The sequence below is a fragment of the Poecilia formosa genome, unplaced genomic scaffold, assembly GCF_000485575.1.
Source record: "Poecilia formosa unplaced genomic scaffold, Poecilia_formosa-5.1.2 Scaffold295, whole genome shotgun sequence".
In the NCBI taxonomy this organism is placed as follows: Eukaryota; Metazoa; Chordata; class Actinopteri; order Cyprinodontiformes; family Poeciliidae; genus Poecilia; species Poecilia formosa.
This window is the reverse complement of record NW_006800234.1, coordinates 94,217-109,160: the sequence shown is the minus strand read 5'-3', so window position 1 is coordinate 109,160 and position 14,944 is coordinate 94,217. Positions and strand designations below refer to the sequence as shown.

The 14,944-nt window shown below is 39.4% G+C and overlaps 1 protein-coding gene across 5 annotated transcripts in view; it reads right to left on the bottom strand.

The window, feature by feature from the left end:
- Window positions 1–2,029: 2,029 nt before the first annotated feature.
- osbp2b (oxysterol binding protein 2b) overlaps window positions 2,030–14,944 on the bottom strand; it is a 49,402-nt gene continuing 36,487 nt past the window's right edge. For 3 of the 5 annotated variants that reach the window (XM_016681824.1, XM_007572078.2, XM_016681826.1), the window contains 12 exons: window positions 14,379–14,577; window positions 13,321–13,441; window positions 12,410–12,476; window positions 11,814–11,966; window positions 10,745–10,990; window positions 10,454–10,574; window positions 9,708–9,811; window positions 7,647–7,742; window positions 6,773–6,957; window positions 6,413–6,633; window positions 6,119–6,136; window positions 2,030–5,093 (listed from right to left, as the gene is read on the bottom strand). In XM_016681824.1, the coding sequence (XP_016537310.1) occupies window positions 4,951–5,093; window positions 6,119–6,136; window positions 6,413–6,633; window positions 6,773–6,957; window positions 7,647–7,742; window positions 9,708–9,811; window positions 10,454–10,574; window positions 10,745–10,990; window positions 11,814–11,966; window positions 12,410–12,476; window positions 13,321–13,441; window positions 14,379–14,577 (1,674 nt within the window). In that variant the 3' untranslated portion in view covers window positions 2,030–4,950. The remainder of the gene's footprint in view (window positions 5,094–6,118; window positions 6,137–6,412; window positions 6,634–6,772; window positions 6,958–7,646; window positions 7,743–9,707; window positions 9,812–10,453; window positions 10,575–10,744; window positions 10,991–11,813; window positions 11,967–12,409; window positions 12,477–13,320; window positions 13,442–14,378; window positions 14,578–14,944) is intronic. The other 2 variants (XM_016681825.1, XM_007572079.2) reach the window with 1 other exon arrangement.

Below are 14,944 nucleotides of genomic sequence, written 5' to 3'. Positions count from 1 at the left end.
GTTATATGTCAGTCTTTTGTAGAAAAACATTATTTGTCTGACTAATTTTACACTTAAGGAAAATTACATTTGCTGTTGGACTTTAATTATTGTACAAATTCTGAGGAAACAAGTTGAAAGCAAGCGGCATTTTTATGTGCCGATGCTTTCAGTCAAAAAAAGGCGAAATGAATCTTCAGCCGTCATACTTTTATTCTGCCACAGATCTGAGCAGCATCCAGTGAGGAGGAACCATCTTCGTCTCTCACAAATTATGTTCACTATGGAAACGCAACATGAAGATACCAACATGCTGCGTTTCCATAGTGAAACGCAACATGTTTCATTACCTTTGGCACCTTTGAGGAGAAAGAGACGAGGAATGAAAAACTGTGGAAGGAGTTTAAAGTTTTTCTAATTGTCTATTGTTTTTACTACTCAGAAACTTTGGTTTCTGGTTACAGCTGCTCAGTTTGAAGCATCAGCAATTTTGACAGACTTACAGTCACGTTCAATAAATTAGAATATATGTCCCGATTAATCTCTTTTGTCAGATTACAAGTACCTTTACAAGCAGGTATTAAAGACACTTTTCATTAAGCTTACATGTTTGTATTCTTTTTTTTCTTACTGATCTGATGTAATACTCATAATTTTAAATGTCATGCAAGATGAAAATTATCATAGTTATCAGAAATAAAGACTGGGAACCATCCATGTGAAATTAATCTATGAAATGAGATTCACTTAGTGATGAAGCTTATAAATAAATAGCTTTTTTTTATTTTAATCTATTGAATGGATCTGAACACTCACTGTGTTGTTTCTGGTGGTGCCAAGTACAACGCAGGCAACTTCACCATCAGCCACTGAAGTCGTGATATTTTGAAACTACTGATCCAAATAATCCCAAGCTCCACATGACAATTAACATGTATAATAACTCAAACATGTCAGGGAGCCATTTTCTACTGCACCGCTTGCTTTTGCTCCACAGAGTCAGGTGTGATTACTTGGGCCACATGTCCCTCTATGAATGATCTGTTCAGCTCACTTTCCTTTTGTTCAGAGAGTGAATCTCAGAATCAAAACACCTCAACACGTGTTGTCCATTTCTCTCATGCCTGCATTCATCCACTGCTGGTTTAAGACTTGCTTCATATTTTGGATTAACTCATCTAAATTCTCACTACTCTTCAATTTATGGTTTTGAGAGAGCCAAGACAATTTGGGGGATAAACTCTGCAGGGGATCCGGCCGCCTCCTCAGTCGGGTCAAATACCTGGATGCCATTTTGGGTTTATCCAGGGCTTCTGTTCCTGCTGTTGGCAGGCAGATTAGTAGAGGTCTGATTGTGTATTTCCATATGGCACCGGGTTTTGTTGTGGTCCCATGTTGGAGTCCATGGGAACCACTGCGGTCAGTCGGATCCAAAAGCTGCTTACGGGTAACCAACCTGCTGCCATGGCCTCTTTCTGCCTCTGGGTGGGAGGGAGGGCTGGTGGAGGCGTTGAAAGTCAGGTGGGTGTCGCCTTTCTTTGAAATCTTATGGTTTGGCCTCTGGAGTGTGTGTCATGTTCATATATGAACCATGTTCATACACATACAGTTCTGGAAAAAAATAAGATCCCACTGCACTGAACCAGACTGAAAACCTCCTGGTTATTCCACCAAATATTGATTTCTGCTGAACTCTTCCTGAGTTAAAACATCAGTACTGTTGTTTCTAAATGAATATGAACTTGTTTTCTGTGCATTATTTGAGGTCTGAAAGCACTGCGTCATTTCTCATTTTCTGCAAATAAATGCTACATTTCTGCTTGTAATTTCTGAGACATGTCAGTAGTTCATAGGATAAATGAACAATGTTCATTTTACTCAAACATAAACCTATAAAAAGTAAAATCATAGAAACTGATCATTTTGCAGTGGTCTCTTTTTTTTCCCCCAGAGCTGTGTCCACAATTAAATTATGAGAGAATGATCATTGGAAGGACTTTGATTCATTATTGTCAAATCATGATGCCATTATTAAATAAGCTCACAGAAGTCATTTCATGATCTTGTATTCTCAAACCAAAAATCTTCTTCAATCAATCCAGACAAATGGGAAGGATATTATTTTCTCCACATCATCACATCAGAGGAAAACATTTCTAACATGCGAGCCTTAAGGACTCTATCAAAAGCACATTTTATTGTGTTGACTGTTTTTTGGCCAAATTACACATTTCTCAAGGTTAACTCAGACAGAATCAGTTCAGGTTAGAAGTTAAAAGTGACAATAAATCCTTCAGGCTCTCTGTAATTTCTGTACAGATACTCCACACATAGTTTAGTAGAACTATTCATCATTTTTACAATATTATGACAAAATATTCACACAAATTGACTAGATGGTAGGTACAATTACCTCCAGCCATGATTTCTACATTCCTAACAATAATTACAAAAAAATACTAACTCTCTTTTTTTTTTTTTAAACTCTTGTCACCATAGACTCGTAGTGCACAGGTCAGGGGACTCGTTCCCTTATTCAGTCAGTTAAAGGCAAAAAGACTCTGTGTATCTTTGTGTGCCGATCCCAGATCAGCATGTTCGCGAACAGTGAAGGAGTTATGATTTGGTGTCGAAGCAGCAGCAGCAGCAGCAGCAGCAGCTGAGGCAGTCCTCTGTGGCTGCAGCCGACCGCACAGTGGAGTGCAACAGGAACCAGCCCCGTCTGCCTCTGCAACCATCTTTACCCGCCTGTCAGCTGAATCCCCCCCCGCAAAGTCGGTGGGATTCGAGTAAGAAACACCAACAAGTCGCAGGCTGAACGTTCGGTCAGTGATAAGGTGCAGATTTTTTTTGTACAATGACCAAAGGGTTACAGAGGGGGGTGGCTGTGTGTGAGCACCAGAAAACAAGGTAAAGGTAAAACATGCACAGAGGGGAGATTTCTAAACATCAATTCAGGCCATCTGCACTCACTCCGAGTCCAGCGGTTCGCAACCTTTTTGAGTTTCGACACCGCGGTCGACGCCTGCGATTGTTGGCACAAGTGAAAATGGTCAATGAGAAAAAAAATGCAAAAATGAAAAGGTTTTTGATTCGATGATCAGATAAACCCTCGAGTTGCACCCTCTGTTTAAATCTGACAATTAAAATCTATTCAGGAGGCTACAGGTTCATTCACAACTTCGTCAATTCAAATCTGCATGTTTACGTACACCTAGTCATGACATTCCTTCATAACTTGTAAAAAAATACACTCTAACCACTGCACAGCTTTCTATTTTTGTTTTGATTATTAGATATAATAATAAATTATGGAGATAGTTATAAAATGGTAAGCTCCCATGTATGACTGTATATGTACAGAGTTTGACATTAAACCCCTTTTCTATTCATATTGGTTTAACGTTGGCCTGATAAAACATGGTGGATTGGGACCTCTGGAGGCCTTGAACAATATATTATTTCTACAACAATATCTCGTAGAAGTAATATATTATTTCTACAATAAAGTCATGTCTGTTTATGACAGACATGACTTTAAAACATTTGTCATCAAAGCAGGTGTGAAACGCTCTCCAGGTGGGTAGAAACTGAAACATGTTTGGTGCAAAATATCCTCCAGCAGAATAAATTAAAACAAAAAAAGTTTCAAAGATAAGAATTGGCAAAGAGAAGAAGTGACTGGCCCTCATTTAGTGACATAACATCAGTGAAGGTGACTGCAAACAGTTTCAACTCTAATAAGTAAAAACATTTGATCTATTGTTTTCTACATTATTCTCCAGCTGCCACGGCTCTCAACTCACGAGTTGAGAAGCACAGCTCCGGTCAAGCACAGCGAAAAGTGCTTTCAAAGGTTTGAATGAAGAGTTCAGTAAATGTGAAATAAATGTTTTGATGTGGCATTAATGTAGAACGCACTGCGTGCCACCACTCCTATATAATTTAGCTAATCACAATCACAAATGGAAAAATATCTGAAGGATCTTTGGATGACGGATCAAAGAGGCAACTTTGATTTAAAATACTTCTATAAAGTATCCTTTAAATGTCATTTTTCTCTGACTACAAGAAGGGTCTCCTAAAAACAAAAACTGCATCTCTATAGTCATGAGTTAAGAGAAACACCAACTTCCACTTCAAATAAAATAGCTTTCTGGCATGTGATATATCAAATTAATTAAATAAAAAATCTATTTGTATAAAATCTGACTAACTCACTACTTTCACTTAATTATTTACTTATTTAATATATTGTAGTAGAGTTTTTTTTGGCAGCCTGGCATTCATATTTTAAAAACTATTTACTTCAAAATTCAGTTTTCCTCTAATGATTTTCCTATAATTGCACTTGAGCTGTCTGATCTGCGTTTTAAACTCTGTTCAGTAGTTCAGTGTATAACATATAATTGGTCTTAGCAATATTTTTAAAACTTTTTTGTGCAAATCAACCTGATTGTAATCGTCTCCATGCAATCAGGGAGTTACTTTATGTTTTATAGTTAACTGGGATTACTGAGATTAAGGGTTTTACTGATTGACATGTGAGGACGTTTGTCTTTAAGAGGAAATACTGACGTGCGTAGTCAACACTGTTGTGTTTCAGTGTGGTTCCTGATAATTTCTTCACACCAGTAATAATCGGCATTCACGTGAAATTTCTGTCCAGCTGCTTTTAGTCTGTGGTGGAGTGAATTCTGGAAAAGTGCACTGAGTTTATTAGAGGAGCAGCAGAGAATCAGCACTGTGCAGGGAGGACTGCTGAGGGAATGCCCCATCTTCCAAGTTCAAAATGAACAAAAAACACTTTTGGAGGTAATGTGTAATCAGATATTGTGTGAAACACACTTTCTCACACTCCTATAGGTCCTTGTGGTGCTCACAAGCCGGCTTTGTTCTACGGCCCGCAGCCCAGAGGCCGGGCGGCTCCCCGTCCGGTGAGGTCGGTGTCATCCGAGACGAGCTCCTGAGCTAAAAGATTTCAGGGCACATGCTCCAGTCCTCTCTCTCCTTCGACTCCCAGTAACCTCCCTTGTACACAAAGTTTGTCTCCCCGGTGATCGAGTCCCTCCTCTGGTGAAACCACAGCGGCTGGTAGCCTTCATATTCTCTGCCTGAGGACGAAGCACAGATTTAACTTCAAAAAACTCTGTCCAGAAATCACAGAGAGGAAAAGACACACTAGCAAATAATTACTGAGGAAAACAGAAATGTGTTTAAATGAGAAGCAACCAGTGTCTGTGCACTACATTTGGGTTAGCTCCAAATGTGGACCAAGCTGCAACAAGTTTGAATGAAGATTTTAAGGAGCGAAACGTCAAACAAAAAAAATTAATATCAGAAAAAATAAATAAATAAATAAATAACATAGTCATTGCACATCTTGGAAAGGAGGAGAAACTGCAGCTTTTTGATGCGCGAGTTGTATATTTTATTTTTGACAAATATATCTAAAATAAGCTCAGCATTTGTTTTTCCAAATTGTGCATCAAAAGAAGTCCCAACCCTCTTCCACTTCTTTTTTTTTAACAACTTCAAAGTACTTTACTGAGTTTTTTTTTTTTTTGTGTGGATCAAAACAAACTAGTGCTTTGTTCCAAAGTGGAAAGTAACTGATAGGTTTTACATTTTATAACAAATGAAAATCGAAATCAGCTGCTTCAAACCTCTGCAAACTTTTACCATTTGAGCTGTCTGGTGGGTTCCTTCGTTTTAAGCTTTCCTACTTTTATTCAAGTGTATAAGAGTAAAGAAATGAAAAGTAAAAACAGAAAAAATCAAGAAAACCTTGCATCCTCTTTCTTCCTGAGCACAGGCATGGGCTTCTATGCATTGCTAAAAGTACACTGCAGGTTCTAGTGTGGAAAAATCTGAAAGGATTCAAGGGGTATGAATGCTTTTGCAAGGTTCTGTACTCATGTTTAAGTCGGCATGTATCTTAGGCCAGTTCTGAATGAAAATGCACACGTATGCAGGAAAAAGTCATGTGTTTTCCTGAGCTGTTATTTCAAGAAGTCGACATGAGAAGAGTATCATGCAGATCCAGAGGCAGAGCACACAGAGGACACACAAAATGATGGAGAGAGAGAGAGTGTGTGTGGGATGCACAAAAGAGGGGCACAGGACGACCCCCACTCACCAGAGTCATAATCACACTCTGACCATCAACAGAGGGAGGAAAAGAAAGACAAGTCATGGGTACATTGAATAAAAACCTGCATTTGTCCAACAGGGACAGTCTAGATGAATTGTTCCAGGTCTGGGTTAGGGAAATTCACCCTCAAACATTTACTTTTCATCTCTTCATTTAAACATTTTAAAATAAGTTTTACATCCAAACAGGCTTCTGACCAAAAAAACCCCCACAAAACCAGCTGCTAACTGAAGTGCTCACTTCCTTCAAAAACCAAACTCCTCGCTATATAAGATGTACCTTCATCCAGCGCATCTGTAGCCTCTGCTTCCCTCCGTCGTCTCACAGCTCTCTGTTTCTCTTCCAGCCTCTGTTTTTCACTGTTCGCCTCGTCCCACCGGCCTTCCTCCATCAGCCTCTGGTCGGGTCTCAGCCGGCTGTCGGTCAGCGCCACCCCGTCCTCCGGCTCGTTCAGCACCAGAGCCAGAGAAGAGAAGTAGTACATGTTCTCAGCGTTTTCCCTGACGGAGTGAGAGGAAATTGGCCGGAGTCACATTGCGATGTTTTACATTCAGCAGTATTGATTGGACGTCGCAGCCCTTTTCTCAACAGCTATGACTCATAAGTAGCAGTCGTCTGATTTGTGGAGCAGAGGCTTACGGTAGAGGGTATTTCTTCCACAGGAGTTTGGGGGGTAAGGTCTGATAGACTGTCTTCTGCTTTCCTTCCGACCCGCTGCTCCCTTCGCTGCTCTGAATGATCTTTGCACTTTCCATTTTTTCATCCCATGTACCAGAGAGGATGTAATGAGCCTGGCCTTCACTGTCTGCTACCACACCTGTTACCTGGGGGTGAGACAGTATCATGTACATCGTTAGAAATGTCAGTGCACACTACTGAAACTTTAGAAGATTATTGCAAAACTCTACCAAACGTAAGCATGGCCATAAAAATACTGTCCAAACTTTAAAGAGGCTTAATTGATTTAACATGTAATGTTAAGAAATAAATCCCAGGCTGCAATATACATGCTTCGTACATACAGCACCTTCCAGAGTCAGTACTTGCAACTATAGCTGCAAGTCTTCAGAAGTAGTCTCTACCAACTTTGCACAAGACTGTAATTTGTGCCCATTTTTCTTCGCATAAAGTCTGAAGTCCTGGACAAACAACACATGACCAGACTTTGATCAGAACCTAAAGTGTTTTAGCTAAGTATCTGCAACCTCCATCAGGAAGATTAGCCTGTATTTAAAACCATGTTTTCTCAAAGTCTGACCAGTTTCATGTTCACACTGAAGAAAAGCATTCCCACAGCATGACGCCTTGTTTCTTTTTGCCACTCTTTCATAAATTCCAAATTTCAGGCATTCATTGAGATTGGTTGTTGCGACGTCACAAAATGTAAAAAGGCTTTCTAGTGAAAGCCTTTTTCACTTAAAGGCTTGTAAATTTGTACAATTTGCACTGTACAAATTTACCTCAAACTGTTTGATTACAACTATAAGCAAAGTGTGTAACTTTAACCCTTTACCTTTCGTGGGACATCCCTGGAGAAATAACTGTAAGGTATAAACTTCAGCTGGCACGTCTCCTTTGTCGTGTTATTGATGATTTCAATGTCTCCTGACTGAGTGAACACATACGGAACATTATTAATGAGGAAAACACTCGCACCATGACTAAACAACAAATTTTCCTCTGTGGGTAATCATCAGCTTGAAAATGTGATGACTCATGATGCATCACTCTCTGCTCTGTTTCAGAGAGTCCTAAAGGACCCGTTCAGTCTTCTCTATTAATCAGCTTGATGCTATAGTGCACACATAAGTGTTCATAATGCACTTCCAATAAACAAGAAAATATTTAATTAACCATCAGCAATAATTACAATAGAGAATTTGCTGTTTTTAAATCTGCTGCCATCCTTTTTCTCCATCTTCCTAGTTAGACACATGAATACATGTCTAACGTGGGTCTAAAGGTAAAGAAAAACAACCCAGTTACTTATATTACTTATGTTGTTGACCTAAGTTTATGTGAGGGGTGTAAACACAAGAAATATTACTTTTGCCATGACCCCACATTCTTGTTTAATTGTTTTTCTTTTCTGATGACCTGCATATCTAGATTTCAAAGCTCTTTACAGAGTCTATTAGTGCCTCAGAGTGTTTAAATAATTAACAGCTAAAGTAAACAAAAACTAGGTCATGCTGCTGTTAGATGGGGCGCTAGCATTTGGCATGCCGAGGTGAGTGAAGCTCGATTAATGCAGACAAACCATCACCTATTAGTAGCTTGAGCTCTAAAACATAAGATTTGATGAGGCAAATCAAAAGTCAAAGACAAAACTATGTTCTCTTTTAGATAAGAAATTAAAGAATGAAGTCTGGAAATTCAAAACCATATCCACACTCATTTTCCCCATCCTTATTTGGAAGATTCCAGATTTTTCATACTCCATGGCCGCCCGTTTTCATAATCTGTGGGTGAGCTCATAATCCTGGCAGCTTCAGTCTTGCCGTGTAGACGTGTAGAACGACTGAACTGCTACTGCAGCAGTATGCCGTACCAGTCTGCTTTGGGCCAATTAAGACTTGACCTATAACAGCTTGCTGCATTTGCATGGGCAGCTGGCCTCCTACAGGACTATCCTCTTTCAACAGAGTCTGTTGGAAGATTGTATGTGTACTTAAAGGGCAAATAGTGTCAAATTTGACAGCATAATTAATACCATAAGTGTTATTCAGGCCTCAGTGCAGAAACAATGTTCCTCTGCACTGAGACTGCAGATGGCTAAAGCATCTGTCCCATAAAAAGTATTCAAGATGTTTAATCTTGAATACTTCAGACCCAGAATAAAGTATTCTGGGTCTGAAGGACACAACAGGGCATAGGTAGCTTCCTGTAAGAGCTGTGGGAGGCCACTAAAGTAAAAGGTCTGAAATGTCTCCACAACCCAGATCCAGCAGCAAACTTATGGATAAATTAAAACTCATTATCAAAGTCATCATAGTTACCATGTCTAGTTTTATTTATTTAGCTGCTTAACTGATCGGGCTGCCTGACAACACTTTGTAGTTTAATATTTAAGTTGCTGACTTATCTTTTTCAGCAGCAGATGGCACCAAAAACACGTGATTAAAAGCAAGACAACACACATTGCCAAGACATTCAGGCTTTTGAAAGCCTTTAGAAATACTGAGAATGCATAAATATTTCCTGTCACAATCTCCTTTATGCTTTTCTCCAAGGTTGCAGACATATAAAAAGACACTAACAGAGAGAGCAATGTCCTACAAGATAGCAAAAAAAAAAAAAAAAAAAAAAAAAAACTTAATTAAATCAGGGGAAGGAAAAGAAATGGACCCAAAGTCAAATGTCATGCATGTGAATCTGGGCCCTCTAAAAAATGTTTTTCAGGCTGTTAATAAAGGTCAACGTTTAAAATTAATCCATGTTTCACTGTCTGGTACTCTGCACTACATACATTTACAAAATAATAATAATAATAATAATAATAATAAACAGGATAGATTTGAAGGTCATGTACTGCAGAGAAACGACTCGTTCACAAAGAGAGGAGCTCAATAACCTGGTCAATCCACAGTCTCCCCACAATGATGTTGTGCACCGTGGATGTGACCTTTCGCCACACGTAGTGGTTCCCGCTGGCGTGGAAATGCAGGTGAATGGCACCTGGGGACACAAAAGGACAAAGTAATATTACAGGAAGGAATAACTACAATAGCATTATTAAGCTTCCTGCTGTCATAAAAGGTGAAATGAAGACTATAGGATTGGATTTGTGATTCAAAAACCATTTTTTCTAGTATTTATTGCTCTGTGCTGAAACATTTTTATCTACTTCCACTAAGACACAACCCCAGCATATTTATGACATCCAATTCACGAGAAATGATTCCCATTATTTTTCTTTTTATCACATGGAAGCTGTCCAACACCAAGTGAGAAAAGTCAGGCAGATGCATCACTAGGCTGATTCAAAACCAAACAAATCTTTTTTCTATTTATCTGAACCAACAAACCTCTTTGTCTTCCTAAGCAACATAGATAATATATTCTACTTTGGTTTTATTTTTGCAGATGAAACTCTAATTTATACAAACAAGTCTGTTGTTTACATTGTTGGTGCTAATGCTACTAAACAACCCTAGAATTAAAAAAAAGTTTTTTTTGACACAAAAAATTCATTTCTATTACCCAATCCTAAAACTCTAATGCAAATCTACGTGCAGTCTGATTGGAACAGATTCCTGAGCTCGTACGTTTCTCACCAAATCCATAACAACCGTTTTAGCGGACAGGGAAATGTCTTACCCAGAGGCATAATGGAGAGGTATTTGCCACGGAACTTGCTGGCAATGGTGATTTCCTGCCTCAAGGTCCAGCCTCTTTGGGAAATCACGTGATGTGCAGCTGCAGGCGGGTGATGGCTCACCTGAGCAGAAACAAGGACATAAAGGCTAAAGGACAAAGAATGAAATCACTTCATGCTATTTTAAAATACATCCACCCGTTTGAAAAATAGGACCTGACACCAGTTTATGGGTCAAATGCGCATAAGCACTTTGGGAAATGTGTAAACACGTTTTGTCCTGTAGCTGTTACCTGCTCACACAGTGAGCGGTAGCCAAATTCCTCCAGGCGGTCGAGCTCGTAGGTCTCTCCCAGGAGGGGGTTGAAGGGCTTGGCTGTCCGGTGGATGGTGGTGGAGTACGAGGAAACGGAAAAGGCCGCAACGAGGCACATCTGCTCCAGGGAAGACTCGCAGCGCGCCGCCTTGTCTAGAAGCTCGTGATACTCCAGGTCCTCGGTGAGACGTTGCAGCATCGACAGGGGCTCGTTAAAGTTCACCTGTCGGAGAATCACAATTTGTAAAACTCACTACATTTTACAAAACTGTGTGCGTCATGTTGAATGTAAGTGGACGCTGTTATAATTCAGCCTCTTAACAGAGTAAAAAATTTGTTGTTATAGAAAAGAAATTGAAAATAAAAATCAGAAAATCATGGTGTGCATTTGCATTCGGCTCCTCTTTGCCAATACTTTGTAGGACTACCTTACTGCAGTTTCAGCTGTGGGTCTTTTAGGATATGTTTCTACCAACTCTACAGATAAGAGTCTAAAACGTTTTTGCTCACTCTTCGTTTCAAAATTTAAGCTCAGTCAGACCAGATGGAGAACATCTTTAAGGATCTATTTTCAAGTCCTGTCATGGATTCTCATTAGGATTTAGGTCTAGACCTTCACTGGATCATTTGTATCACATGATTTGGCAGTAAACCATCCCAATGCAGCCTGGCTGTATGTTTAGTGTTGTTCTGCTGAAAGGGGAAACTCAAGTCCACTCTCAAGTCTTTAGCCCTGTATTTAGCTCCATCCATCCAATCAACTATGACCAACTTTCTTGACATTAATTAGGAAAGTATCCAGACAGCATAATCCTGACACTTTATATTTCACCAAGGAGTTGTTGGTGTGTGAGTGTAGCAGTGTGTTCAGATTTTATTAAAAGAAAAAGAAAAAAGAAATTGTGGAAAATATGTATAATTTTCCTTCCACTTTGCAAATGCATGCTATTTTATGTTGGTCTATCACACAGAATTAAAATGAAATACTTTAAAGATTGTGGCTCTATTTTGAATATTTTACACTGCAACATATGTCTCAGACTTACAGGCATTGGGATTTTAGAGAGCTCCTTGCCGATGCAGTTCTTCATGATGCTCCATAAATTTAGGGAATAATTGGGCTTGTCTGGGATTTGGGTCCGGTGTTGCCTGCGTCGCATCAGCCCCTTCGCTGACACATCATTACAGATCGGAGACATCTGGGATGGAGAGAACAAATAGGAGTGGACCCAAAAGTTTCAGAAAAATGCTTCCAGTCCCCACGAAGGGGCTTCCAACACGTCACTAGACTGTGACTCAAATGAGGAAATTTAAAACAGACTAGAAAAACAAAACAAAAAACTAAACAGATCTTTGACTTATTAAAATTTAATGCAATGATGAAACCATACATCTGTGGCAAGACAGGGCTGACGACATGATGGCAGGAAACACTGCAATAAGCTGTGTGTGTGCGTGTAAGCGTTTGTGTGTGTGTGTGAAAGACTCTGTGAGAACAGCAAGTGTAAATGTTATACAAGTAAATCGATGAAGTGTCAGCCCTTCAGAGCCACAAATGGATCTATACTGAGAGCACAAGAGTCAGCAGCATTTTCAAATGTCAGACATATTATTCATTCTTGTTAGAAGGACAGACACTTACATGGTCTTCCTGGTCCCAGTCGCTGGCCTGGCTTCCAATTGCTCCACTTAAATTACTCTGAGATCGCCTGGAATAAAAATAACATTTTCTGCATGAACAAACAAATAGATGATCTGCATGAACAAACAAATAGATGATCTGCATGAACAAACAAATAGATGAATAAAAGTGCCTATGAAATTCACAGAAAATAAATGAAATTGCAGAGTAGAAACGAAGCTCTCCAAAAGCAATACTGATTCTTAATGGTGTTATAGAGGAATACACCAATCTACCACAACAAAACAACAGGTGAAAGGTGACTTAAATTACACAGATCTGGCAGTGGAAATGAAATGCTCTATTAGGAAGTCCTGGGTTGTGGCAGCATGCGGGTTTTACTTTGATATATCAGCCGGCTACACCCTCACAGACTGAGCATAACACAGTCAATCCCTGAGACAGCTGCAAAAACTACGGAGGACCCCGAGAATAGAAGGTGGAGGATTAGAACATGCAGACATCCTCCTATAAAAGACAGACTGTCCAAAACACAGATTCTGTCCACTGCTGACTGTCTCTACTCTGACAAGATAGCTGGTTCATTTTTTGAGAAGAATTATAAATGACATTTTAATTCTTTATAACAAAGAGCAAACAAAAGCAAAATCAACGAGTAAAGGACACAAAAACTTTGTCTTATTGAACAAAGATAAAGGCAAAATTAAAGTTTGCATTAAATTTAGGTAAACCTCCAAACTCCCTGGATATTTACAAAAAACTAGATAACTCTAAAATAAAAAAAAGACATCTTTTGCTGAGTACTATGAATATGATTTTTTTTTTTTTTTTTTTTTTTTTTTTTTTTTGCTTTTGTCACTTCAATACAATTCATTTCTTTTTCCAAGGACAAAAACTGCATGGAGACTGACTTGTGTTGCGCGTTTTCACTGGCAGTCACTGTTATGAACTCAGTGGACTCATCCATGGCATCAAAGTACTCAGAATCCTCATCTTCGTCACTTGCGTCTTCTTTGCTCACCCTTTCACTCCCTGCAGTTAAAGTTAAATATGTCAGACTTTACAGACATCAGAGTCAAAATACTTAATAAGGCTGAATTTGTATTCTGCAAAATTCAGGAGCAACGAGCGTGAAATCATACACCCCTGGTAATTAATCAAGGAATAACAAGATAAGTAAAATTACCAATGTTCCTGCTGGATAAGTAGCCTGAGTGATGCAATTTCTGAGTGTGCTTTGCATGATCAGCATCTGACACAAAGTCTGTTTATGAAAAGACTGCATCCAGAGGGCAAAAACACTCGCAATCTATGCTTACAGACACCACAGATATTAATTTAAGTTGTGAAATCTAGAAAGATATAAATAGTTTGGTTTTTCTTCTGACTACTTTCTGTGCTCATCTTTCCAGTCATCTGTTTATTTCAAAGGAAAAAAAGCCCAGACGAACAAAGCTGCTGGTCTGTTTTTATTTGTAACTTCTGTGAATGACTGAAAAAGTAGAAGCAGGTTTAATTTTTCTCATTTTCTACTGAAAATGCTTGAACACAGCAGTCACTAAAACTGAGCCAAATCACTACTTCCTACATAGTGCTAAGTTGATAAGGTACTCCTGAACTCAACTCTAAGTAATCATTTTTTCTTGGGGAACGCAAACACATATTCTATCACCTATAGGGAGGATCTAAAAACAAGCGAAATGTGAGTTTATGGGACTATTGAGAGCTTTTGAAAAGATAAATGTTGGTTCAACAGTTTTTGGATAAACAGACCAGTGGATAAATATTTTTAGATAATGTAATTGCCACCTCTAACTTCTCTATCTCCTAATCTAAACCATCTGACACAACTTAAAATTTCCGTCCTACACATGAGGATGCTCTGTAATATCCGGCCTCGGGCTGCACATGACTTTTAGCCAGTGAAATCAGGAAATCACGCGAGGAAATAATAGACACTTGGTCTCACTCTGACTGGTGGTTGGGGCACTGGGTGTGCTGGAAGCATGCGTGGGTGCTTCTCTCCACGCTCGCTCAAGGCTGTTGTGCTGCTTGGCGAGCTGCTCGATCGTCTCCTCTAGGTGGGTACGCTGCTCTCGCTCGTGTTGCAGCGCCCGCTGCAGTCTTCTGCTGTGAGTCTCAGCTAGGTCCAAAAAGTCTCGACATGCCTTAGGGAGATATGAACATGGGAATGATTACATAGCTATAGCTAAAATGTCTAATATACTCTGAAAGTGTGCAGGATACAGATTCTCAGTTAAAACAACAAAAAGTGTTTTCAAAAAAATCATAAAAGTCTAGAATGACCTTTAGCCAAAGTAAGAACTAAGAGCAAAACAACCCTACAGACAATCACTGTAATCAAAGTTCTTTAACAGCACTAGTTGTTAATAAGTTAACTAGATGTGTGGAAGGCAGTTACAGACTCGCCTTGCTGTGTCGAATGCACCTCTGAGCAAACAGCTTGTGCTGATGAGCTGCAGTTAAAACCACTGAGGGCACAGCAGAGGCCTTTCTATTGGCCGGCCGAGCCAA